The sequence below is a fragment of the Mchenga conophoros genome, linkage group LG23 (assembly GCF_057382185.1).
Source record: "Mchenga conophoros isolate Kocher_MC1m ecotype Shallow Benthic linkage group LG23, M_conophoros_male_GT1.1, whole genome shotgun sequence".
NCBI lineage: Eukaryota > Metazoa > Chordata > Actinopteri > Cichliformes > Cichlidae > Mchenga > Mchenga conophoros.
Window position 1 is genome coordinate 6,649,940 of NC_140547.1, and position 26,295 is coordinate 6,676,234.

General features: G+C 39.7%; 2 protein-coding genes across 4 annotated transcripts; both read right to left on the reverse strand.

The window, feature by feature from the left end:
- Positions 1–487: 487 nt before the first annotated feature.
- Positions 488–13,018, reverse strand: il12rb2 (interleukin 12 receptor, beta 2a). Of its 2 annotated transcripts, none has more exons than XM_085266372.1 (16): positions 12,857–13,018; positions 12,421–12,552; positions 11,478–11,738; positions 10,848–10,971; positions 10,556–10,746; positions 9,903–10,045; positions 9,416–9,557; positions 7,621–7,685; positions 6,777–6,975; positions 5,415–5,597; positions 5,191–5,289; positions 4,943–5,089; positions 4,025–4,156; positions 3,039–3,135; positions 2,870–2,957; positions 488–2,783 (listed from the first exon to the last, which is right to left on the reverse strand). In XM_085266372.1, exons 2-16 carry the CDS (start codon positions 12,479–12,481, stop codon positions 2,343–2,345), a joined length of 2,373 nt encoding a protein of 790 aa, XP_085122498.1. In that variant the 5' UTR covers positions 12,482–12,552; positions 12,857–13,018; the 3' UTR covers positions 488–2,342. The 2 variants fall into 2 exon arrangements, with proteins under 2 accessions (XP_085122498.1, XP_085122497.1); XM_085266371.1 differs by having other exon boundaries at positions 12,421–12,612; positions 12,857–13,017.
- A 286-nt stretch (positions 13,019–13,304) lies between these two features.
- il23r (interleukin 23 receptor) lies at positions 13,305–26,295 on the reverse strand. 2 transcript variants are annotated; one of them, XM_085266370.1, is made up of 19 exons: positions 26,203–26,295; positions 25,921–26,031; positions 25,699–25,800; positions 25,460–25,561; positions 24,917–25,055; positions 24,574–24,740; positions 23,879–24,002; positions 23,632–23,798; positions 23,098–23,234; positions 22,793–22,994; positions 22,598–22,680; positions 21,715–21,913; positions 21,425–21,628; positions 21,034–21,132; positions 20,724–20,879; positions 18,059–18,199; positions 17,833–17,920; positions 17,293–17,383; positions 13,305–16,336 (listed from the first exon to the last, which is right to left on the reverse strand). In XM_085266370.1, the coding sequence occupies exons 4-19, from the start codon at positions 25,518–25,520 to the stop codon at positions 15,686–15,688; spliced, it is 2,709 nt and encodes a 902-aa protein (XP_085122496.1). In that variant the 5' UTR covers positions 25,521–25,561; positions 25,699–25,800; positions 25,921–26,031; positions 26,203–26,295; the 3' UTR covers positions 13,305–15,685. The 2 variants fall into 2 exon arrangements, with proteins under 2 accessions (XP_085122496.1, XP_085122495.1); XM_085266369.1 differs by having other exon boundaries at positions 26,160–26,265.

Below are 26,295 nucleotides of genomic sequence, written 5' to 3' on the forward strand. Positions count from 1 at the left end.
CATTTGACCTTGACCTTCATTATTCAACCTTTATAGCTTTTAGAAGCCAAATATTGCTCCCATCATATGGGTAAAGATAGTAAAATACACCATTTCTGTATGTAATGCTTCAAGGTCCTAGATCAACGTTTAGGGTCACATGAATTAGGAAAAAGCTTTTAGTTTCCAGGAATATACTAAATTAGTCTTTATTTGAATTCTTTGAAACATTTTTTTCAATCTAACATTGTATGACTTCCTAATGACATAAAAAGATTAATATACTAAACTAGATTTTGATATTAACAATGCTGACGTCAGCACAAATGATGAGAGAACAGATGATGTCATCATACTGTGATAAATATATGATTAAACATCAGAGAAGTGCTCTCTGGGTGTTCTTGTTACTAAACTAGGTTTGCTTTGTATGACTCTGGCACCACAATTATAATCTTTGGAGTCAGTGGACCATATGACATCCAGGAAAAAAAACCCATACAAAGTCTGAATGATGAACTCATTTATTGGTATTGACATCGAAGTAAATTAAGTATATATTTATGAGCTACGCCGATTCCCATATAAAGACAGTCATAGTCAAAGGGTGCAAAATCATCAAAGAGGTCACTCAAAACACAAGATTGTTTTGAAAAACATAAAAGAATAGCACTGTACATTCATCAAATTTTACTCTTTTTTTTTTCTTTGCTATGCCAGCCCTGGAACAACAGAAAATATAAATGAATATATGAAATATATCCACATCCAAATATATTCGTTTTGATTTTCTTTCACCCTCTCATGAAGTTCATGTTTGCGGCTTTAAAGACTTTATTTCTGATGGCATCTGTCACTTTTACATCTTTGCAAAATGTATCTGATTCAGCTTTACTTTGTGTTCAGTGGTAATTGTCATTTAAATTAAGATAGAACTGATAAATGTGGATGTTACAAGTATCCCTTTTTTGTTTCTGCCATGTTTGATAGAAATGCATCACATAATTTTTATATTAATCAGATACATATTCTTGCTATTACTTGCCTTTTCTTAATGAGCTAGTAGTGTTCTACTGGATGTTGATCTGGGGACTGGGGAGGCCACTAAATTTATCACGTTAATTAAACAATTAAAGGTAACTTCTGCTTTGTGACATGCTGAATTTAGCATTAAAAGTAGAAAATTGTGACCAGAAAGAGATGCACACCATAAAGTCCTGAGATGATTGCAGGGTCCAAAGTCACTGCGCAACTGTTGTCAGGTGTTTGACTCAAAGCAAGCTGGGAACATGAATCCTACAACTGTTGCCTCAGCAGATGTGAATAATCGTCAGGGCACACGGTGTTTACCAGTGTTGGTGAGCCTGTGCTGGCTGCAGTTTCAGATTTCTGTTTTCAGCTAACAGAATTGATTCCTGATGCAGAAATCCGACATGTCTAAGATGGTTTTCTGCTCAGTGCAGAGATAAGATAAAGCTTTTCCCACGATTTTTTGGTATTAGAGTAAACTGAAAACCTGAAACAGAGAATCGTGTTTGGTCTCAAAGATCATACTTTCCCTCATTCTGAAACTCCTGAATGTTTATCTGCAGGAGTGTATGCTGTACCAAGTTGACTGGCTGTTTCCATAACTGCACAAACAAGTAGATATACAGATATTCTAATGAAGTGTTTGTTGAGTGTAGTAATCATATTCTATAAACATCAGCATGTTTTTACTGGCTTTGTGTTGTCAGGCTAATATTAGCTATTGTCTCTCAACACTGCTGGGCTGTTGAATTTGTCTCAAGTTAAAAAGTTGCAGTTAGTTCCAAATGGTCCAGTTTAACCTCCTCCTTTTGTAGATGAGCTAAGACTGAGGTAGGATAAATGCATATGCACGGGATAGTCAAGGCTATAACAGAGTATGCATTTGGGATGATCTTTTACAAAGGAGAGGACATGTCTACATGTCATAGCAGGAAAAGCACAAACAGAAAAGCAGATTATGTCTGAAATCTATTTTTGCATCAGGAACCAAGTTATCTCTCTGCTTCTCCTTCTATGAAACGTCTGATTGGGCCTTTGGAAATTTCTTCAGCCAGATCAGAAATGACAACATCTCTTGCAAGCCTGTCCTGTTAATTGTAGTCAAGCGATTAGTGTGTCCATTGCCGTTTTGAAGAGAAAACAATTGTAATGCATGACATGAAAAGAATACCCTTTAGGTTTAAAATTGTTACTGCATAACTGAAGCTCAGACTTAAGCAAAAGTTCTCTGATTTCAGTGAGCATGGAGGTAGTTCATGCAGTTCTTTGTTTCTGGGCTGTTGGCTTATCAGCATTCGTCCTCTAAAAGCAGGTTTCATTTGCTTTCAGTTTTACTAAGCGTTTTGAAAGAAGTCACTGCAGTCAATTTTCACTGCATCCAGAGTCAGCTTCCCTCCAAACACCAGCGGCTCTATGAAGATGTTGTGATTGGAGATGAAAGGCATGTCCAGAAACTCTCCACATTTCTCCTCATCATCTTCCTCGTCCAAATTTCCAGGCTCGTGTGATGAAATATAATCAACAGTTGTGTCCAGAGACGTGTGCGTGTGATCGGAGCTGTCTGAGTCGTGGGACAAACTCTTAATGTACGTGGTTGGAATGACCGACTCCGGCTCAGTCTCAGAGCTCAGCCTGGTTGAAGGAGACATACGCAAGATTGGTTTTCTAGATTCACTGTTCTGCTTGGGTAGCTCCTCCACATTCACCAGGATGAGCTTTTCTTCCTCCCTGGGTTCACTGGAGCTGCATGGTGGGAGCGGCAGGTTCATGTTGCCCTGTTTGGAACAGAGACACGAGCTCAAATGACGAACAATAAGAGATGCAGTCCAACCTGAATTCTTCTTAACTTTTATACGTTTACCTTGTCTTGGGTATACTCTTTGGCCCACTTGCTGTTTGCAGGATCTGGCACAACATCTAGCATGAAACACTGAAAAAGCTCCCAAGACCTGAGGGAGAAGGAGAAAACTTTTTATAGCAACAAAATAATAAGGTGTAACTGCGTTATAGAGTTTATGTTGCACATGTACCTTTGCTTTACGGTTGAGTTCTGGTACAAACACACAAGAATCACCACAGCCACGGAGCTGATAATACACACCGGTAGGAGGAACGCTTGGGTGTCATCTGCAACAGTGGCAACAAAATAAAAAGATGTAAGATCACGGAATACACCTTTATTTCCTCTGTTACAGCGCGTCTAGGACGCTTAACTCTTTGCAGGTTCTTGCAACAGGACAGCAAATCTACAACAGAATGGCTGAAAAGTAAAAGCATTAGGTATTTCAAAGGCCCACAGTCCAGTTCTCCACCCAACTGATGCGGTGGAAGTACTTCAAGAAAGCTAAGTATAAATAAATGCCAAGTTTCAATGAACTGAAGCAACTTTAAAAAGAAGAGTCATACAGAAAATAGGTTTACTGCTGCTTATAATAGTTATGAGACACTAAGTCATTGTTTGGACTTATTTTCTCACAGGACTGCATAGAAGGCTGTGACTAATTTATTTTCCTCATTACTGTATATGTACATTTAAAAAAAAATTATACATCAGTATCAGGGACTATTTTAACGAAGATCACTTGGATTGAAAACCAAAAAGCAAACAGTCTGAGTATAGTATAGTATAGTATATACTAGTATAATAGTGTGTTTTTAAACAGTTTCACTTAAAACAAAGCTTTAATGTGAAACTTTACAATTACTTGTATATAATAAATTTAGTGATAATAAGTTATTTAATATTTTATTTTTTATTTATTTAATATTAACACAGTACTACAGATGTGATAATTGACATGAACTTCTTACAGACCTGTTAAATTCAAGGCAACACTCAACAACCAGGTAGCTTAGCTTAGCTTAGCAAAATGATTGCATTGGAAATAGCTTGCATGGCATGCAGACCTCCTATTTTACCGTGTCACTAGTGCAGTTTCAGATTTACTCTACAAACCCAAGAGTGGGATTGAACTCCTCCCTGAAAGAAACTAAGTGTAAAAAAGAGGCTGCTTACGTGCAATGAAGAACTTGATCTTTTGACCTGCAGGACCATCTCCTGCAGCTGTTGAAGCACTCATCCACAGTCTGTACTCTGCTGGAGGCAGGTCTTTAATTATATACGTCCTCTCTGATGCTGGCGTAGAGTCTGAAAATATATAAACACATACAGCAGAGGCAGAACATTTTGTCAGTGTGCATAGTTTCTGTTAAATATGTTTCAGTCACTGACTGTATATAGAAGAGCTCGGTCATTTGAGAGGGACTCAGCATAAAGTTGCTTTTCCTCCACACTGAAACGATCCAGCTGGGGTGGTTTGGAAGTCTGGCTAAGGTGCCTCACAGGTGTGAGGTTTTGGGGCTTCCCAGCTTGTAGGAGGCCCTGATGTAGACCCAGGAGAGATTATATATTTTAGTTGGCTTGAGAACAGCTTGGCATCCCTCTTCAGAAGAGCTGGAGGAGGCGGCCGGGGTGAGGTTGGTCTGGTTGTCTATGCTTACACTGACCCGTTTAAGTAGCACAAACTGGGTAAATGTTACACTTTAAGGTGTGGCTGTCTTGTGATTCACAAGTCACAACTCTATAGATGCACATGCAATCTGTGGTTTCTTTGTGAGGCCCACCCTTCACTCATTGTGTCCGGTTTCCAAACGGCATGCTGGCAACAGAAGAAATGCTGAACTTCACAAACTAATGGCTGATGAATCCTCTGTATGATCTGTATGCTTTTTTAATCATCTGTTCTCTTATGTTTCATTTGGTTACATCGCTTCACAAGAAAAATGCTTTAATGCCTGGAACCATATTGAAATAACAAGCTTTTGAATAAAATATTAATGTGGTCCCTTCGATTTAGCATTCTCATTTTCTTCACCTTGGCCTTTTCTGAAAATGTCAGTAAAATAAAACAACTGCAGTTTAACTCTTCCTTACAGATTTTAGTGTTCCCCATGGTCTCCAAATAGATAGTATACTTGGTAATGCAACCCCTGCGCTGACTCCTGTCAAGCTCACTCCAGGTAATGTTCACGTTGTTTCTTCCCTCAACCTTCTCTTGGACACGTGGGGCAGCTTCTGGAGCTGCAAACCACAAGCACAACCCAAAACACTGCTTAATATGATGACCATTAACAAAATATTTAATATTTAATAAGGAATATTGACTGTTTTGTATGTCTTACCTGACTCCAAAGTGGCAACACCTTTAAATTTCCAACTAATGGAACTCTCATTATAGAGCACATACACCGCTCCGTCATAGCACTCATATGGCTGGACATCTGCAGAAAGGAGGACAGAAGCACTTTAAGAGAAAAAAGAAATGTGCAAAATGTGTGTTTTAAAAAAGTGACAGATCACTCATTAGAGGCTTTGCTTTTCTCCTGCTTCATTTTTCACTTCCTACCTGAAATGACAGCGTGGTTTTTGTTCTCGCCCAGCCTGACCCATCTGAGCTCCTCCAACTTGTTGCCATCTGGGTACCACTCCACTACATATGTGGTCGGTGGTGGTGCAGTTTCAGGTTTTGTCCAGGAGATGGTGATATTGGAGTTGTTGGCTGTTACTTGTAAGTTGTTAGGGGATTTGGCTGAAGCGAAAACAAGGCAATCATGTAGTCACGTAATTCACAAATGCATAGACCAGTGTTACTAATACATTTGTAACATTTTAATGAGAAGACTTAAAATTAAAAGAAAGGGAACCAGACTGTGGATTTTTATAATTCTCCTGACAAAGAAACAAGGCAGAATTACCATCTGGGAAAAGTTTTTCACGAGGGCAGTTAGGAATTGTTTTATTTTTTGCAACAAATAGACGTGTAAGGTAAACTGCAACCTGAATTATTACATAAATAACTGCCCCTGTTTTGTGGAGGGCCTCAACATGTTGGTGTACGCTGATAATGCACAACATTACAACCACCTGGCCTGATACGAGCAGATCGAGCATGCCATCAACACAGATCTGACCCAGAAAACATGCATGCAGGAACACTAAAATTGTCATATATCTAATCTATAGGGTGACATTAACATACACTGTGTCATATCTTCCCTATGCGAAACTGAAAATTAATTCCTGGGAAAAAGGAACTAATGGAGTGAGAGTCACCTTCTACGCCCTTCCCCCAAGTCACAAGTTGTCTTTGGTGTAGCTGGATTTAATTTCCTTGTGGTCCCACCCACCAAATCACACCTTTTCTTTACTATCTTAAAGAGCCGCTAAGTTAAAGCCAGACTTTAGAGAAGTCTCTGTGTCCATGCTGAGTTTTGAAAACTAAAGGCAATGAAAATTTGGGACTTTGTTTTATTGTGTGAGACAAGGGATGAGGAATAAAAATGCTTTACAGCCACAGGCACCTGGACACTCTAGGGTTACTGCTTGGGCTGGACTTGTTGCATGGGTGCTCAGTAAGATTGGGATCTGGAGAGTTTGAATGCTAGGTCAACATGACAGACTCTTTATTGCATTCCTCCAGCTGTTCGTGAGCAGCTTTTTCAGTGGCGAGGTGAGGACACTGTGGCCTGAATGCACTGTAACGAGACCATCAGTGCCATTCACTCAAACTGCAGGGGGGATTTTGCTGTAGTCGAATTTGGTCTAATTTTAGACCAGTCCTTGAAGAGCATATTCCAAATATGTTTTTGGTGAACCAGATAACTACAAACAAAGACATATCAGTGTTTCAGCACAGAAGCTCTGGTTGCAGAACAGACGATGGAAAAAGAGATACTGAATCATATGTCAAATGTCTTTGTTTTTTTACCTTCAGTACGACGGGTTGTTACTCTGGCAGGAGGGGACAGCCCTTTGGAGTTGCGAGCCCTCACTGTCACATCACAGCTGGCACAAAGTTCAACTAGACAACTCCTTTCATTGGCACTGACGTTGGTGATGACACTAAAGCTAGAAATGCTGAGTTCATATCCTAGGATCTTCCCTCTAGAGACGGAAACGTTCATCTCCTGAAATCAAAGAAATAAAAAAGCATCACATCAGTTTTTTTGATGACTGGAGGATGCAGACCAGACAAAGGAAATGATTACACAAGCCTGGGATTTAGATGCCGCTCAAAATCAACATCACAGCAAGATGAGTATGTAAGACACATCATTTCTGTTCAGCTCCTCTCTTTCTTGTAAACTGAAACTGTGGTATCTGCTGACAGGTTTCACTTGTCTCTCAGTGTCTTTATGTGACATTGAAAGTTTCGAGGTGTGTGTGTGTGTGTGTGTGTGTGTGTGTGTGTGTGTGTGTGTGTGTGTGTGTGTGTGTGTGTGTGTGTGGTCCAGAGTGGTGATTGTGTGAGTGTGAATGTCACACCTCAGAGGTGGTCAGTTGTTGACATTTAGTCTGCAGAATAAAGTAGTAGTAGTAAAGCACAAAGATCAGAAAGTGTTACTATGGTTACAATGTCACATGCCCACACAGACACACAGAACGGGGAGAGGGGAATACATGTAGACCTCAAACCCTCAGACTCAAGCACACACAGCAGCGCTATGTGCTATGTGTCAAGTGCAGTGCAATTTCATGTAATTCAGCTCTGCAGCAAACATGTTAAGGATAATAAACAGTGAAAACTGTATAAGTTTTCTAATAAGACTTACCTTCCAGTAAACTTTCATGTGTTTAAAATCAGATGCAAGCCACACATCCAGCTCTTTGGCAGGGGCTAAAAAAAACAAAACAAACTGCAGTAAGTCACCAGGACATATTAACTCAATTCATGCAAGAGAAGCTAGTGAACTGGGTGGGTTTTCATTTCAGTAAATGAGCGCATCTGCATCAACGGTGTGATGGTTCCTTATCAGTGATGAAATGCTTTGAAATATTTTAAAAAGTGACAGACATCCATTGTGCAGCTCTGTTAAACTTTCCATCTTAACTCTGACAGTAATGAGTAGCAATTCCAAGAAACCCCGTGTTATTTGAATCAAAGTCCTTATCTAATTAAAAAAAGAAAATAATGCACAAACAGTGTGGTTAAAAGGTCTGTTGGTGCAAACTGTGGTTATTCATTATTAAAATTAATTCTATGAGGCTTTATTCACAAACTCTGTGATGCTTTTGGAAAGTTCTGTCTAAACCAAACTTGCTAAAGTCTTACACAGGGAAGGGTGGTTTCCTCTACAGTAACTCTGGCAGCAGTGTGTGACCGTACATGAGATGTTGTAACCCAGTGAGGAAGAAAAGGTCACTTCACCCTGTCATTTGTGTACAAATGTAGGAAGATGTGGTAAAATAAATGTAAATGAGGTTAGAGGGAGTGCTTTGTACATTGCCTCCTAGAAGACGCATGTATGCTAGCGTCAACCCTATTCCAAAGTGCACTGCCAGTTATTACTTTCTTTCACTTCCAGTAATTTCTCAAAAGAAGGAAAATTTAAGTATTAATGAGAACACACAGCAGTCACATGGTCACAATGGTTCCCTGTTGATGAGTTCAAGTGCTGTTGTAAAATGAGATTTCAGGGTTGGCCGCTTGCAACTTTTTAAATGCCAGTTTCAGTTGTTTCTATTCAGAGTGTTTATATTTTCAAATACAGATACCAACCACAAAAAAGGATATCACAGCACTGCCTAGTGCAAAAATGAAAACACCTATGAAATGATCCACTTTCACAAGAAAAGGCAACATATTGGGTCATGTTTCTCTCTAAGCTGATTTTCATTGTGCCTTTGATGTCATGATAATAATCATCTGTGGTCATTTAATGTGTGGAGTCAAAATAGCCTTCTTCAGAGGTCCAGAGAGCACGTTGCTGTCCAGAAAAATGAGGAAGAAAGACAAACTGCAATTAATGTGTTTGATCCACACACGCTCGAAGAAGGCGCGCAAGACACTCTTCACAAACGTTGCTTCACCTTTCTGTCAAACTGACGTTCATGGAAAATGATGATCTGTCACTGCTGTACATTCATAGTTTTACATATATGTACAGAGGCCTGCATATCTTCACACCATCAGTATTAAAAAATGCAGCGATACTTCCCATAAAGCATCATGGTCTTCTTCACAGCCTCACCTTTCTTCCCTGTGCCTCACTATTGAACTTGTTTATAATTACACTCAATAAATATTTCCTGAAGATATTTATTAAATTAGCAATTTAAGAAAACATGCATACATCGTATTGGAAGTAGCTGCTTTTGTTCTCAGCACAGTAAGACCCATTTCAGTGGCTCAGCCAGTGGTGAGCAGATAAGTGCCTCAGAAACCGAGAGGAAGCACAATTGTATTATCTGATGGTCTGCACAGATAAAGCGCCACAGATATACTGTATCTGTACCTTATTATCCGTCTCTAGACAGAATGTGTAGTGTCAGGAAGTGCTTCATAATACGCAAAGGCAGACCTTAAAACAGCCTTCCGGAGCTGCAGGTTAACACATGAGTACTTACATTCCTCTTGAGTCCATGTGTAAATGTTTGTGCTCCACTCACTCCACAGGCCGGTGCTGAATTTAGATCTGGCTCTGAAATGGTACAACCTGTAGGGCTCCAGAGAAGAGATGGACCAGTGGGAGGAATTCATCTGCACAACCTGTAAGTTAATAATAAATACATATTTTTCAGTTATATAACCTCAGATTGCCATATAGATACGAGTTTTGCATGTGGAAGTGATCCGCGAATTAACCCATTGTAAGAACACCTGAGAGAAGATAAAAGGACAAATTCCAGCTTGTTTTTACGACTTGAGCATCATTGTCAATTCACTTATACTCATATCAGTCCTGCTACTCATATATGCCTCTCGATCTGAATCAGTAACAGACCTATTTGGTCTAACTGTATATCTTCAAAGGTTCATGTGATATCTCTGACTTCTACTTTTCTCACTGAAAGTCCCTAAATTCTCAAACTCTGAAGAGTTAAAATGTCTTACTGAGTCCTGATAAGTTGTCCATGTCTGCTTTTCTGCCCTGTACTGGATCTCCAAGTGCTGAGTCCTCACAGGCTGCTCCACTTTCATGATGCACTTCCGGGAGTAGCACTCTGGCTTGCCCAGAACGGGAGTCGACGGCATCACTGTTCGGATCAACGCAAAGTGGTCACATAAATGACAAAAACAAACATTTTGTACAGCACTAAAACAAAACAGGTTCCTAATATTTGCCATATATGTATTGTCTTGATGCATGCTCCATCCAGCGTGTAAGGAAATCCATCTGGATGTTGCGTTTTCAGTGGGAAAGGTGTTTCATCCCTCATCCGTTGAATGAGTGACGAAACGTTTCCCGAGCTAAAAACGTAACATCGGTGTGAGCAGAATCATCTTTCTGGGATTCCTCTGGATTATTATTGGCAGGATTTGGAAAAGAGCATGGGTGATCATCAGTAACCATAAACTTCAAGATTGAAGTATAGAACAGTTTCCACTGCAGAGTTGGCGTGAAATTCTACCCACAGCATCATTACGTTGTCATACCCTTCAGTCAACCTGAAAATCTTTTCTTGCTTTTTTTTCTTTTTTTTTCCCACAAGTTTCATCTCTGGAGTCATTGGTCTCCAGTTGATGGTAACTTATATGAGTCTTACCAATTTTACTGAGTGTGTAGTTAATGATGGACGAGTTTGCAGAACCCAGTGGGTTTTCAGTTTGAACCCACACTGAGATGAGCTCGACTGATCTGGAGACAGTGAAATTCACCGACAGCAACTCGGTTCCCTTATCGGAGACTTTGTATGACGTTGATCCATCCGAGTGACTTCCAGAGACCCCCTTCACCCTGAAAGTTTCAGTTGACAGAAAAAACTGTTATCGATGTGTTTTGAAGGCAAAACTGACAAGCAGAATATTTGTTTTTATAGCAGTATGGTGGTGACTCACCAAAGCGCTGAACTGTTTCGAAGATTAGTGTCCCGTCCTCTGTTCCAAATGCAGACCACAACTCCACTTTCATTCTTTACGATTTTGTAGATGCATGAAATGTTTTTAGGGTGATCTGGTAGGTCTGGAGATCAAAGAAGACAGAGAAAATACTCAACTGAGTACTGAGCGGAGAGCTAAAGCATAAACAATACTAAAAGTAGTAATTTGTCTTTTTATGTCAAGCTGCATGTGTCAGAAACAGCAACAACAACCAAAAATAGTTTATTTTCACACTTGAGTTAGCAAATCCTATATAGACTAAATAAGAAACTTATCATAGCTAACTTTGACACTTAGCTGTGCTCACTCCTTAACATGCAACCAGAGTGTACATTATGTAAAGACAAAAAAGCAGAACCAAATGACCCTTTGACAGCTTTTGTAACTTAGAAGTGCTAAACATACCCTAAAATAAAAAGTTCTCAAGCTGAAAGACAAGTCCTGCCCTGCAGAGCATCGCTCAGGACTTTTCAGTCTATTCAACATCAATCTGTTGGCTTTTTCTAATTAGAAATAGAGAGCCTAAAATCCATGAACCTGGGCTAAAAGTCTCAGTAGAGGGGACTTTCATGCTCACTGAATACTCACATCCAGCTGAGATGTCAAGTCCACAGGGGTCCAGATCTTTACGGTTCTCACAGTGACAGCTGTATGTTCTGTTCTCTGTTATGTTCACCACCTTAAAATGTATGGTTGTAGAATTCAGTGCTTTGTGTTTCTGCTTTGTGGGACCTTGGCCACTGTACATGGAACCCGTACACATCAGGTTAAAGATGCAGAACACCTCAAAACTGGAGCCTAGCTGCACTACAGAGTCAGTACTCGACCTGATGACGCAGGATTTGTCACCTAAAACAGAAAGAACAGCTTACAGACTGTAATAACATGATCATATATATATATATATATATATATATATATATATATATATATATATATATATATATATATATATATATATATATATATACATATATGTGTGTGTGTGTGTGTGTGTGTGTGTGTGTGTGTGTGTGTGTGTGTGTGTGTGTGTGAAAAAAGTTATATCCCAGATGGCAGATACATTTGGGGTTAATCAGGGCTATGCCTGACACTTGGCTCATGTAAGATGAGCCAGTCTGAGTCAATGTCTTTAGTCAAGGCCAAATTTGGCTCATAGGAACCTGCAGAAACAGCCAAACATTAACTGCTAATCTGGATTATGTGAAAATCTGATTTAACTATAATTTCAAATGTCAATCTTCACATTTGCACACAAAAACACTGTCCACACGTTCTTCTTCTAGGCATATTCTTCGGGATATCAGTTATCACATTAGTTATCATATATAAACTATCACATAACCACAAGGTTCACAAACGACGGACAATGGGAAAGATTCTAGATCACTACCTTTAAGACTTCTTTAAAAAACACACCAAACAAACCCACTGATCGTGTTGCTGATATCGAACTTTTATCACCAACATATATAAAGAGAAAATAAGAGATATGTTAGAAAACTGAATCCACACATTTATCTAAGCTTACCAATGCAAAGCTGCACGGCCAGCACGGCAACGGCGACGAAGACCGACCGTAACTGCAACATTGTTGCCACGAGTCATCAGCCACTTTACAGCAGCCTAAGTGTCTCTTCCATTGCCACGGGAGCTGCTTCGCCTTAAAAAGGAGAAGTAAAAAAAAAAATGCCTGCGATCTCTTATGCTTTCGATGCAGCGACTGTAGAGGTGGGAGGAATCAAAATAACATTATTGATTAGAAATGTTCACTTCATACAGCCAATAAGGTCGTAACTTATAAAATGTATACATTGTGAGGCATGTACCAGTGTCAGTGTAATCACACGCATGGTTCAAGTGCAGCAGAGGACAGTATATAGTCAATAGTAGTTTAAAAACAGGAGAAACGATCCTGAAAGTCACCCAAATATCACATCTCAACATCAAATTTAACTTTTAGTTACCGTCTAAGCTGTTCGTAGCTCTAGCCGTCTTCGTATCGGATCCTAAACATCTTCATTTAGAGAGAGAGCGCGTCCACACTGCGGTGGTAACGTGAGAGCGGAGACTCCGTGTTGGCTGGCTGCCGCCCCTGATGTGAGGTAACTAACTCCTGAAACTGGTCTACCTTTACTTTAGAAATTATCACTGAAGCCAGATAACCACAGAGGCTTCTGTGCGCACCCAGGCTGCACATCAGCACTGCCTACTTGTCTGTTTTACTAATACGTGCATCCAAGATTTAGCGAATCATTCAATCACGATTTTTATTTTATTGCAGTTATTACCAAAAGTACTAACTGTAAAGTAAAAAAAATATATATAAATGATTTGGGTGGGGCATTTTGTGGTGTTTAGCATATTCAGACGGACAAACAACACGTGACAATGATTGCATAAATGATCAGCAAAACTTTATTGTGCGATAAAAGGTGCAAATATTGATTAGTATCTTATGGGGGGCGTCTCTTCGAGCTGCTGTTTAGATGATGCTTGGGAACCTCCTGAAAAGAAGGACCTGCAAAAGCACAACAAGCTCTCAGAACGAGTTACATTATCAGATTTTCCATGCAGCCCAAAGTCTTTCAGTCCCTCTGTTACATCTCCATGTGGTGCAATGGGGGACTTTCCAATGTGGCATCGCATTCTTCGGAAATACAACACAAGACTCAAGATGAATGGATATGCCTGTAGTGGTTAAATTAGCAAGAATAACGAGATATCTTTAACCTGGAGACTTCCTAAAATGTAGTATGTCAGTAAAGGAGAGACTGTCGTGAAATGTTGATTTTCTTTTAAGGAAGTGAGCCGGCTCTCAGGAAGTGATAAAAATGGTATTGAACTGCAGGTGGTGCATGTATGAGTAGAAATGAAGGTTCACAAAACCCGACAGTGAGCCACCGACTGCAGAGGGAAAGCCCCAGAAGGGTTTAGCCTGGGTGTGTTTTGGAATAATTTCACACTCATTGCTTTTCTACTCACCAAGTGTGGTGCCAGCACTTAGAAACATGCAGGGGTCGCGCCCTAATGTGTGAGTTTGACCTGATGCAAGCATTTGGATTTTTCTGGATAAAGGCACTATCAAAGTTGATAACATTACTTTGTTTTTTGCTTGATTAATTGGATGTGGTTTCATCTTTAGCTTATTAGCAAGCACAGTTTGGTTTCCAGGCTCTTTTTTTGTGATTGTCACATACTGTTGATAGTGGATGACCATGTAATTAATCAGGTCAATGTATGAGCCTATGAGCAAGAAATTACTAAAAGCTTGCTCATAGGAAGTGTTTTTCTTCCTCTTGACTCTTTGTGATGCAATAGAGAACTGATATTGCGAATGAATCTTATTCCTTCACTCTGCATACTTTAAATGCGCATCTCTCATTCTTCCTTGCAGCCACCTTTGTGCAACCCACCTTCTTCCCAATACCGCCTCTCATCACTCGAGCCTCCATCTTCATCTCCACCACCATTGTCTAGACTCCTGGGTTGTCCTACCCGAATCCCTATCACGGCTGGGATTCTTTCCTGCTGTGATGGACTGTCGAGTCTAACTGCTAAATACCTCAAACTGAATTCTGTACATCAATAAATCATGAGGTTAATATAACTACAGGCACTGTTAGCTAAAAGATCAGGCGACAGACTGCAGTACGCTAAGCTTCACGTATGCTTTTGAGACACTAGTCTCTCAGTCTAGTCTAAAATCTGGACCCAGATTACAGTTTCTTTGGGTATTCTTTAACAAGCTTAATAATAAAAACAAGCTACGCTAGCATCTCTGTGACACTTTACTTACAGTGTTTTGAATGCTAATGCTAAATTCTAATGTCAGCCTGCAAATCCTCCACCATCTCCACCTCATAGATGTTATGGCAGGCACAAGAACATGAAATTCATGATGCTTATCGGAGGATCAACAAAATATTACAGTTCAATCCAGAGAAACCATGAATGTCTCTATAGTGACAGATCTTCCAGTGAGTGGATGAGTTTTTAACTCATTCTTTAAGTAAGTGGGAAACATCTTGTCTACACCTTCAATCTGTTTTACCAAAGTTGACAACAATCTACCAGATAAATGTAAAGATTAAAAGAGATGACAACATCACTAAAAGATGGATGGTGGAAACAGAGGAGATGCTATTTTTTTGTTACCTGGTTTAATTCTCTTGGAAACATAAATCATTTTCTTAACAAATTAGATAGATGTGAATCACTAAATACTAAAAATATTTTTCTATGATGCTATTTACAAGCACAGCGGTACAGTGGCTAGCACCATTGTTTAAATAGCAAGAAGAGTTTAGTTTCAAATCCAGGCTGGGGCCTTTCTGAATGTGCGTTTTCTCTCCAGGTACTCTGGCTTCCTTTCACAGTAGTGATTTTAAATCGACTCCTGGGCTAACACGTCTCCATGCAACAGACCGATGATCCCATGAGTCCAAATTGCATGGAAGAAAGTTGTTTATGTATGAGTGTGCTCCACTGTTAGCATTTTTGGAGGGGTAGTGTTATATCTATTCATATATTCAGGAGACGTTTTGGCCTCATGTGGTCATAACCATTCTGCCATCAGGTCACTCTGATGTTTGACATTCAGCAAACTTGATAAAGTTTTTTTTTGCTTTAAATTTATTTCATGAATTTGTTTTTGACAACAATTTCAGGCAGATTTTTATTCTGATCGCACAAAGTTACTGAAATCATCATTTCAAGCGATAAGGTGGTTTGATAATGCTTTCTTTGTAGTGCAGGTTTATCTTTTTTTCTTTGTGTTGTCCCCATCGTCCATGCTACAGTTGATCACTGCTGACGGCAGCAATCTGAGGGAAGTAACCGCCAAACAGTATTATCTCACCAGTACATTGAGACAAGCTGGGGTCTGCTGTGTCAGGAGTCATAATCTCATCCTGTGGCAAGTCCAGAGATGGAGAGTCTGTTTCTACTTCATCCACAGTCCCTCTATGTTGTTGTAAGAACTGAAAGCCTCTAGATATTGTGCTTGGTTCAGGAGGTTTAGGCCTCAGACGATCATTCAAAAAGCCGTGAGTACGTTCCCGAGATGAATAAGAGGAATTCACATCCACACTCAACAACAAGCCACTCAGTAATCCTTCAAACACACTTGAACAACTGCCGTCCTCCCCATTTAATGGAGCGTCCATCTGCTTCTCCTCCACTTCATTCACCTCCTCTTCTTCTGAAGTCATCATGCCAATCTGGGGTTTGTAGCAAACATGCTCGAGCCTTCTGTCAACAAGCATTTTCTCAGTATCTGACATCAGGAAAGGTGTTTTCACTGTGAGTGGTCCTGATCCAATCTGGGACTCTTCAACATGGATGTTGGGGTAGATTTCATCCCTCTCCTCCTGGGAGATGACAGTGATGGGGGACAGTGGAGGGTCATTGTGGGTGCACGAGAATAATGGTTCGACTCCATCGTGCTGTGGACCACAAAACAAACAAATCAAATCCATACTTAGATCTAGAGAGATAAATACAATGCAATTGTTTCAGAGTTATGTGTGTCATCAAGACAAAGTATCTAAATCTCTCAGAACGAAAGCAGGAAGTAGCATTGACTTCCTACGATAGTTCAGGCTAGCAATGTCTAGAAACTAATAGTAGGCTATTTTTAGTGTAGCTCAAAACTGGCAAATTGATTTCTTTGTTTTGCTGGCACTGGTGGAGTTGTTTCATTTGCTAGTTGTTTCTCTTTTGGTCATTATGCTGACAGTAAGATGTAGTCTCCTTGGCTGAAAAATGAAGCCAATACGTGCCAAGGGTCAACAACTGCAGTTCCTGGACTTGGGAGCATCCGCTAAGGCTGGCATCAGAAGTGAGTTAACACTATTAGACTCCAGTGCTACGTTACTTGGAACTAGGAATGGGAACAATGAAAAATGTGGAGATTCTAATTCCATTATCGATATCAGTTATCGATTTGATCACTTGTTGATTCTCATTGGCTCCACAAATGCTAACAGCCTATCAAATGCATTCATGCAAATTGACTGCACGCTGTGTGAAATGTTTGTGTGTGTGGGAGGCATTTCCCCTTTTTGTTGTGATCAGTGTTGGGATGGTTGCCTACTATAGTCCAACACACTATTATAAATCCCTATCCTAATGAAGATATGAACTTTCTATGATCTTTCTCTTAGGATTTAGTTAAGCCAAAAGCACAAAGCAGAGACGAAAAACGGCACAAAGAGACTAAAGTGATCGCCACAGTAATTCTACTTTGGAAATGTTATATTTTAAAGCGTATCACGATGCTTTAAAATGCAGAGTTCACAAACCAAAATGTCATGTTATAGTAGCTATATTCATCTTTTATGTACAGTGTATGGCTGATGAGCATGAATGTCATCTCAGTGGACATGCTTGCTTTGTTTACCTCCAATAGTCTGATGGCATTACTGTGTCCAGGTTTTGGCAAGTTTTCAACTAGCCAGGCAGGTCCCCAGGATATACATTTCTGTTTGATCCTAAGACAGAAAACAGTTAGATTTTCAGTTTTTGATTAAAACGCTACAACAAAACCTCCTTATTGTGCCTCTGAGGTACTAGACAAAATAACTGATGCATGCGTGTATTACTACAGCTGTCTACTACTGCAAATCAAAATCAGTCTCTCCGCAGGTAAAACCACCAGATTGGGAAAGAGTGCTTTGACCACATTTAGTAGGCTACACGTGTTGGTTTAAGTTTCTCTTCGTGTTAAATCTGTGGCTTCTTGTTCATCTGTTCATGTTGCGGTGTGGCATTTTAATAAAGCCGACCACAATGGCATCCATCGCTGTTACTAGTAAAACAAAACTTAAGGTCCTGATGTGGTATCCTTAGAAATACTTTGGCTGTTAGGTTTTGTTTTGTGTCTGTCGGACAACAGTTGTTTCGAGCTTAATTGTTCATTTCGAGCATAAATGATTAATACCTTTCCCTCACGCATCTCCAGCACATCAGGTTGGCTATGATCGCAATGAAGATAGCAACGATGAAAACACACACAACCACCAGGCCAACTACAGGAGACAAGAAAAGAAAGACAACACTTATGAGTTATGAAAATAATATTATTTTGATGTTAGTTGTCCTCAAAATACAAAAGGAGAGTTAAAAGCTTAAATATGTTTTAGTATTTGTGGCAATAGAATATTGACCTGGAGGAGCTGCAGGCTGAGAGTAGATCCGGCGCCCTCGCGGTCCTTCTCCTGCTGAGTTGGATGCAGTCATTTGCAGAACCACATTTCCTTCAGGACAGTTCAACCACTCCTGCCTTGGACCAGGTGCAGACACAGTCTCTGTGTAGAGAAGCAAATGAGAGATATTTCTTTTTTTAAGCAAGCACAATATTTTTAAGGTAGCCTTAAGAAGAAGACCGGCATAATGCTGCTATTTGAACATCAACATGTCTTCTTTTGCATGAGATGGACGATCCCTCTGTTTCTTCACTACTTCCCTGGCCTCATCCTCTTGTAAAGATAACATATCAGTTGGGGGTTTTAGTCAGCGTCCTCCAGCCTACTGTCAACAAGCATGATCATAGGATGTGTGGCCTATGTGCTGCTTGAAACCTGCTTGGCTCTGCTGAACTACTGAGGTTAAAAATGGTTCTGATGCACCAACGCTTTCTGGGAAGTGGGTGTCTGTGGATTGCTGACTGTACACTTGTAACAATGGATACTGGTGAAAATAATTTCCTGGTTTTTGGGAAAAAATACACTTCTTATGAGTAAACGTTTATTTTCAGGTTCAATTACTGATGGGGAATTTGCCACCCTAGTACTTTCAGTTCTGTTGAAACACCAGTTTTGATTAGTGGTCTAGCCAGACCTTGTGTATTACACTGATGACGTCCCCATAAGTGTTGATTGCACATAAAAATAAATAGCAATAACTACATCATTTGTCCATAGTTGACTGGTAGGCCTGTGGCTAGCTTAATTTGCCCAGCTTGAGCTTTTGTTTTAGTTTTTTTACAAACAACAACACTATCAGTCATGATTTGGCCATCCAATAACCCCAACCTTAACGTTACTGAAGCAGTGCGGGATCATCTTGATAGAGAGCGGAACAAAAGGCAGAAAACACTCAAAGAAGAGCTTTGAATGCCCTTCAAAACGCTTCGAGAACTGCACCTGAAAACTACTTGCCATAAAGCTCTCTAACAGAGTTCAGGCTGTGCTGAAGAATAAAGAATTAATAAGCCACAGCACCCATTTCTCATTTTTCCATGAAAAATAGAGAGAAATGAGGGTTGGCTCAAGACTTTTGCACATTATTGCAAAACAGAAAATGAAGGAAAAACAAGATAAATCTGTAACAAAGAGACTCTTTCACTTGTCAAGGACTTCATTGGCCAAACGTCAGTCTGATCCTTTTTCCTCTGTTAAAGCCACAATCCCATCAAACTTTTTCTAACCAGTATTTTTCCACTCATGTATTGGTGTGTTTGTGCAGATCATTTGCAGTTAAACGTTTCTACCAAACAGAGATAGTGAAGATTGAGTCAGATCATGACTGTCTCTGAGTGCAAAGATCTCACCAGTTTCCACATGACTTTCTCTTGTAAGCTGCAACTTTCAGTGCAGTGTAAGAGGATTAACTGCCAATAAAAGATTTTAGCATGATCTGGCTGCAGGTTATATTTTGGCACAGTATATGAGTAATGGAGCAAAATGGCATAAGACAAAAGTAGATCACTGAAGTAATTATCTGAAATACCTCAAAGAACACTGATAGTTAGTATCTGCACGTAGCACATTTGAGAGAGCAGAATGTGCGCTCTCAGGTGCTTTAAAGCTGACATTCCAAAAATAGTGCACAAAGCAGGCTGGTTTGTAACTGTGTTTACGGATGCATTTGTGCACATAGCCACATGGCTTCCTGTTTGTGGTCAAAGCCAGTTCTAGAAAACTCTGAAGACTCTGTGAAAATGACGACAAACAACTGTTTTTTCTTAGGTGAGATCTCGGCATACACAATCAATCACCAAGGTGATCTAAGATAGATACAAAATGCGTAGGACTTCAGAGAAAACTACCAAAAAGGTCTCTTGTCATGTTAGACAGTGATGCTGTCCCCTCCTTTTAGCTTTTTTTGAAAAAGTATTTTTAACATAATAGCTACATAATCCACATGCAGCAGTTTAACATTTCAAATTCATGACATTACTGGAAGCGAGAGGTGAAAAACCCTGCTGATGCACTGCATCTTTGTGGGAGGGGAGTATCGATGGAATCCTGGTTGCACACTTTCCATTTTGTAACACAAGTCTTCTGCTCAGACACAATTTGTGCTTACATAAATTTACTATTGCATACATAAATTTCCCACATGTGTGCGCCCACAGGAGGACTTTGTCTGACCTAGGTGGAATACAGACACAAAACGTATGCCTACATGTGCCCCATAAAAGGCAGGGCTCGTGATGTAGAAGAACAGGAAACACAGCGCAAAGTTGTGGTTCCTCTAAACCTTCAGTGCAAATCAACATGTGTTTATACTGATCTGAAAAAGCAGCTGAAAAACATGTGTTAAAAAAAAAAAAGTTAGACTTTTTCTTTAAAGCAACAGCCTGCTCATATAACTAAACCTTTTCTGTCACACCAAAGCATGCCAGGTACTTATTTTGGACCCGCCTTAAAAGGATAAATAAGGTGACCCGATAATGTTTATAGACAACCTACCAATTTTCACTTACCGTTACAATAAATGTCTGTTTCGGTTTCTCAATTTATCAGTTAATATGATGTTTTTTCGTCGAACAGCTGATTGTGAAAAAATGCCCATCCCATCAATTGGCATATACAGTTTGATACTCACTATTTAATTCTTTGTCTTTGGATTCCGGTGTTTTGCAATAGATGTTGTACTTTGTGATGAAACCCCTCTGCTGGTATACGGGCAGCTCCTCCCACTGGATCTGGATGCGTCGGGCCTCGTGGGCCAGCACAGAGAGGTTTGGACCAGAAAGTGGCTCTGAAACACACAGTGATGCAAAGACTATGTGTTGGGTACGGTAAGTGTTTCCTGAAGCCCAGGTATAGATTCACAAAATCTAGCACATGCTTAAAAAAATCTTCAAAAATGTAGAAATAAACTTCTCTTAAAAAAGAATCTGAAGAAGTGTTACTCTGTTCTTTGGAGTAGAGCAGTATGGATGATGGAGCACTGACACCTCTGGTGGTCACAGCATACAGAGAGATGTTATACCTCACACCTGGAGCCAAACCTGAAGCAAAGCCAGAAAAAAACTACATTATATTAAAATATATTATTTATTTTGCAAATATGAAGATTAGTTCACAATTACAGAGCTAAGGTATATAAAGACCATATCTGCATTCTGTGCTTGTGCTGGTGTAATACAACAAATGGCCACAAGAGGCCACTGTTTTCTCTCATTTAAAGCCCTGGTGTCTTTATATCATTTCATAAATTTAAATTTGCATTTATGTGATGCAATATTTTTGCTGTTCGTATGTGGACAGCCAGATTCCCTAGTGGCTCAGTGGTGAGTCTACCTGTGATTGATGTGCTGTTTAGATCTTTGGCCAACTTTTGCCACCACAGCCCTTCTCCAGATACAATTGTCCTTTCTATCACGTAATACCGCAGTTCTTCCTCCTGTGTCGATGGGTAGTTTCCTGTTGTCCACGACCAGGAAACAAACACAGCACTGCCATCAGCAGCAGGGCTAAATTTGATCAGAAGAGATCCAGGGACACCTGAACAGTGAAGACATTTAGTTTTCATTTTCTCCATAACTTAACCGTACTTTTGTTTTAATCTTCTGTGTGCAGTATTGCTATACCTGATTGTCTGAGAATTACATCAGCTGGTGGCGACTTTCCATATGTGGTGACCGCACTGATGCTCAGGCTGCTAACCTCTGCTGGTAGCTGAACTGAACACTGGATGCACTCGGCAGCACAGGTTTTAAGCTTCTGACCATTATCCAGAAAGATGTCATACTCAATCACCTTGCCACTGAAATCCTCTCGTGGTAGAGGCTGGGAAAGAAATCCAGTCATCACTTAATATTTACATTTGTCATTTGCAGATTAAGTTCTTTAGGGTTGCGTGTTATGTAAAATAATTTAGCTGGTGTCTGTAAAACCTCTGATCAGAGGATGGCATTTCCTGTTTGCAACTGTCCCTTGTTTAGCGTTAGCCAAGAGGCTGTTATATTTCTTTGCACTTTGCTGTGATGGATAAAAAATTAGAACTGAAATGAAATTGAAATTCTACCTGCACTCCTATATTACTCATTTTTAGTAATATAGTAATATAGTTTGCCAGTCTGAAATACAGTTACTTGCTTATTATCCAAAAGTTAGATTAGAGGTCTGACACCACTTTCATTTTACTGTATAAATTGAAATTACTGCTGCCAGAAGACAGGCTTTGTGTTAGATTATTCTGTGGTCAGGTATTGTGCAGGAAGTCGCTGTCAAGAGAAAGTTTTTTCTTTCATGTAAAATGCACAACAAAAAGGTCTCCGCAGCAAATCAAGTGGTTGCAATTTACAAAATGATAAATGATTCCTTTTAACCAATCAGCAGTGAAGGCTTTCTGTGTTATAACCAAACTGATGCATTATAAAAAACATTTCTTGTATTTGATGGATGTTTGGGATTCATAATTGTCAGCATAACAACAAAAGCCAGGGCTCATGAGTGGCCATAACTTATTACCTTCCACAAAACAGTCACGTTCCTCTGGCCGTCTGTCCCCTGCCTCTCCACCTTCCTCCAAACTTGCAACTGCTGGGATGGACCTGAGGGGAGGGTAGACAATAAGTTGTGGGCTATGAATTAGAAACAACAAATTCTTATATCATCACATTTACATTGCATCTGTCTTATGATAAGCAAGAACAGTGAGCTTGCCTTTTCCAGGGCTTTTCTTCCTCACAGACGGGCTCCATTTGCTGCAAAGCAATGCTTTTCTGGCGCTAATACTACTTGCGTTGGTATGTGTCGGCACAGGCGCTGTGTTGCATATTTTCATCTGGAACTCATACTCAGTCAGATGTGTTAGATTATCTACCCGTATCAGATGCTTACCGAGTTCCACGCCCGCTCTCATTTCCTAAAAACATTGAGAGATTAGATCAACTTCATGGTGCCAGATAAAGACTTTTGCTGTAAAAACCCCCCACAGTGTCGTTGGAGGAGTGTTAATAAAACTTTACCCAGGAAGTGTTGTTTGTGCGCAGCATGACATGAGGTCTGAGATAAACTGAGGATTCATTGCTTTTCCATTGCAATGTGGCTGCTACGGAATTGCTCGGAAACTGTATCTGCATAATAATAGGTGCATCGGGAATCACTGCAAGACAAAGGAAACCAAATATAGTGCTCACAAATGATAGAGACAGAAACAGCTACATATTCTGTAATGGCACAGAAATTCTGGGCAATTAAAGTTTACTGAAATAGTGACAGAGCTCATCCGAGGGCGTAGGTAAATTTCTCTTCAAATAAATATTACACAAACAGAAAAACAGTTTGCTGATAAGAAGGTCAAATTAGTCAAACTGTGACCATAAAAAAAAAAACTTTCTAAAAATGATACATCAGGTGATGACACATTTCTCGAGAAACCATATGACTCTAATAAAAAAAAAAGAAAGACTGAAATTAACAAGTGAAAAAAAAAAACATTCAATAGTATTCAAGTATTCAAATTCAAGATCTGTGTAAGTATTGCAGAAGCACAGGTTTACCTATGTCCTTCACACGTAGGACAACTGGATCGGATTGTGATGTTCCAAAGTGGTTGGAAGCAGTGATAATGATCAGGTATGTAGTGTTTTCATCAAACATGCTTCGTGGTATGGTGATTTTGTCAGCATCCTGGATTTGAAATAGACGTATCTGACTCCCATTTTCCCTAAAAATAAAACATTAAAAAAATCAAACCATGAGATTTGGATAAACAAGAAAATACAAAACAAAAACATAACACCATACCTGTTTACAGAAATGTTGTAGAGAGTAGGGAGGTACGTTTCCTGCCCCCTCGTCCACGAGCAGTTTATTAAGGATGAGCTCTTTGCTGTTTCACATGTTATAGTGTCAGGTTTATCTGGAGGCACTAAAAGCACATGATTGAAACAAAAAAAAAAAAAAAAACAGACCTTAGTTTTTACATTTGCTGGAAAATGAAAACTAGTCATTTGCTTTCTGTGTCACTTCTATAAACAAATTTCAAAGTGTAAAATATTAGCAAATGCATATTTTCAATAATTTTATACTTTCTCCTAAAAATATATATTTTAGTAATTAAAGTTTGAGCACATCTGCTCCCATTACTACAAGGTACCCATGGGTTTACCTTTCACTTTGCTTTTTTTATTTTTTATTTTGTACTGTTTGGTTAGCTTCTACAAGAAAAATTAATAAATAAAAAAGAAACTATGTTCCAATAACCCAGCCTCCAAGTTCTGCTCAACATCAGCCGTAACAGACAGCAGTGAAAAACAAAAAAACAACAATTGTGATTTATTTAGCCTGCTGCAAACCAAGTTTACCTACAACCCCACTGCATTTTCTTACTATTATGCCACTTTTATAGGCAGTGTTGTAAATTTGTGTCTTACTCTCTCTTTCTATTTTTTGCACTTGCACACAAATTTTCTTTTGCAGCTGCTGTAAACTGTACATACGGCCAGCTCGTAGATCCACTCCATTCACAACGCTATGCATATAATTACTGCAGATCGCTGCAGACAGTGGGATCCATATGCTGGGCAGATAGAATTTCACTGTAGTGCAGTTGATTCTCTCCCATTTATCCACAGGCTTGTCATTTAGCATCATGTATATCTTGGCTCTGCATGTAAAAAAGAAAACTTTTAATTATCATTTCCTAACTGGTGGAGAGGGACAAGAAGTCTAAAAACAAATTTTCTGTTATCAAATATGAGCCAATAAAGCTGATAGCTACAAACACAGCAGGGAGATTTTCATGCATGGCAGAATACTGTGTAGCATTGTTCTGATTCCCACCTCCAATCACATTTATGGGTGTGGCAGTACACCGTCAGATTTGAGCCCATGAGAAAGAGTGGAGCTGGCTCTACAACCAGGTACCCAGTATACCGGGTAGTGATCGCTCGTTGGCAGCCAACAGGCAGAAGAGGGAAGTCTGTCCGGAAAAGACAAATGCATGAAGTTTTCCCCACAGCATTAGTCGAGAAAGTGAATTTTAGACCATTCCAATAAATACCTTATGTATAGCAAAACCCATTTACTATAAAAACCAAGTGGATCATTACATTCATTGGCTGTAATGTGTGAGTGGGAGATCCCAAAAAATCCTCTTTGTGCAAGAAGGAATGCCAAGAACAGACAAAGTAAAAGTGTTTTCCATGACTATGTATCTGCTAATTTAATTACTGAAACACTTGGGTTGAAGTTGTGGTAAAAGCCGAAGCAAGGGTTACAATTCAAAACCACAAGAGCTACCAAAGTGTGATAAGGGATCTCAGTAAGCAGAAATAGAGTAATGGCGGTGTGTTTTTTTAAATAGCTGGAACCTGTAACACTCACAATTGATAGAAAAAGTAAGAAGTACAATAATACATCTCGAAATGACTGAGGAGACAGTCATCTCAGCTCATTTTTCTGAATCCCGAAGAACCCCTTCAGCAGCTGTAAGAACAAAGAAATGAGAAGAGAAGAAAAACAGGTTGTTTTTTTAGGAAACAAAATGAAAAATGACAAATTTCTTACTTCTTACGAATCACTTAAAAGAAATTTCCTTTCACAAAATTATCTTCAAAGCCTACCTCAGTCATCTGCGTGCGGGAGCACTGGAGTGAGCTGCCTAACATGAGGCGGAGGAAGAGCTTTTAACTGAATGTCTCATTCTTTCCAGTGCAAGCTTGAAGCTGATAACATTAACAAGTACAAGCGTCACAAAACCGTGGCAGATAAGAGAAAACACGTTCCTGTCAATGTTCTATCCTGCTGACACAACTGAGATGAACTGAGATTAAGTATTTCCTCACGTCAAGCATGTTAACTTTCAATTCTTTCGCTGCCAGCAGCCTGTTGGGACACGTTGGTTTTGGTCCGGTGGCTAACGAGCCTTATCGCTACTCACCTGCGGCACGCAGAACCTGAAAGACAGGACAGGAATAGGGAGAGAAAAAAAAAAACTGCATTATCCCACAAGGAGAGTCTCCTAGCGATCAACGACTGTAACGTGTTTCTCTGTATGTTTTTGTCTCTCAAAGACTGCACATACCATCACTTTCGACATATAGGCGAAAGATTGAGATAACGCTCACCAGAACTCCATCCTGTCTGGGTTTTCTTATCAAGATACCATCCAAAAAGGCTTTTGCTGTGAATCGATCGTCAGACGACTTGCTGTGTGAGGA

Bases quoted from the DNA above. Each gene is read 5' to 3' on its own strand.
- il12rb2 (XM_085266372.1), bottom strand. From the start codon at position 12,481: ATGTTGCAGTTACGGTCGGTCTTCGTCGCCGTTGCCGTGCTGGCCGTG. The intron at 10,747-10,847 runs GTGAGTCACCAC...TGAAACTTTCAG, and splicing joins CGAAACAGTTCAGCGCTTTG to GGTGAAGGGGGTCTCTGGAA. The intron at 10,046-10,555 runs GTAAGACTCATA...TGATCCGAACAG, and splicing joins CTACACACTCAGTAAAATTG to TGATGCCGTCGACTCCCGTT.
- il23r (XM_085266370.1), bottom strand. From the start codon at position 25,520: ATGACTGTCTCCTCAGTCATTTCGAGATGTATTATTGTACTTCTTACT. The intron at 24,741-24,916 runs GTGGGAATCAGA...TTTTACATGCAG, and splicing joins ACCCATAAATGTGATTGGAG to AGCCAAGATATACATGATGC. The intron at 18,200-20,723 runs GTGAGTATCAAA...TTCTCTACACAG, and splicing joins CAAAGACAAAGAATTAAATA to AGACTGTGTCTGCACCTGGT.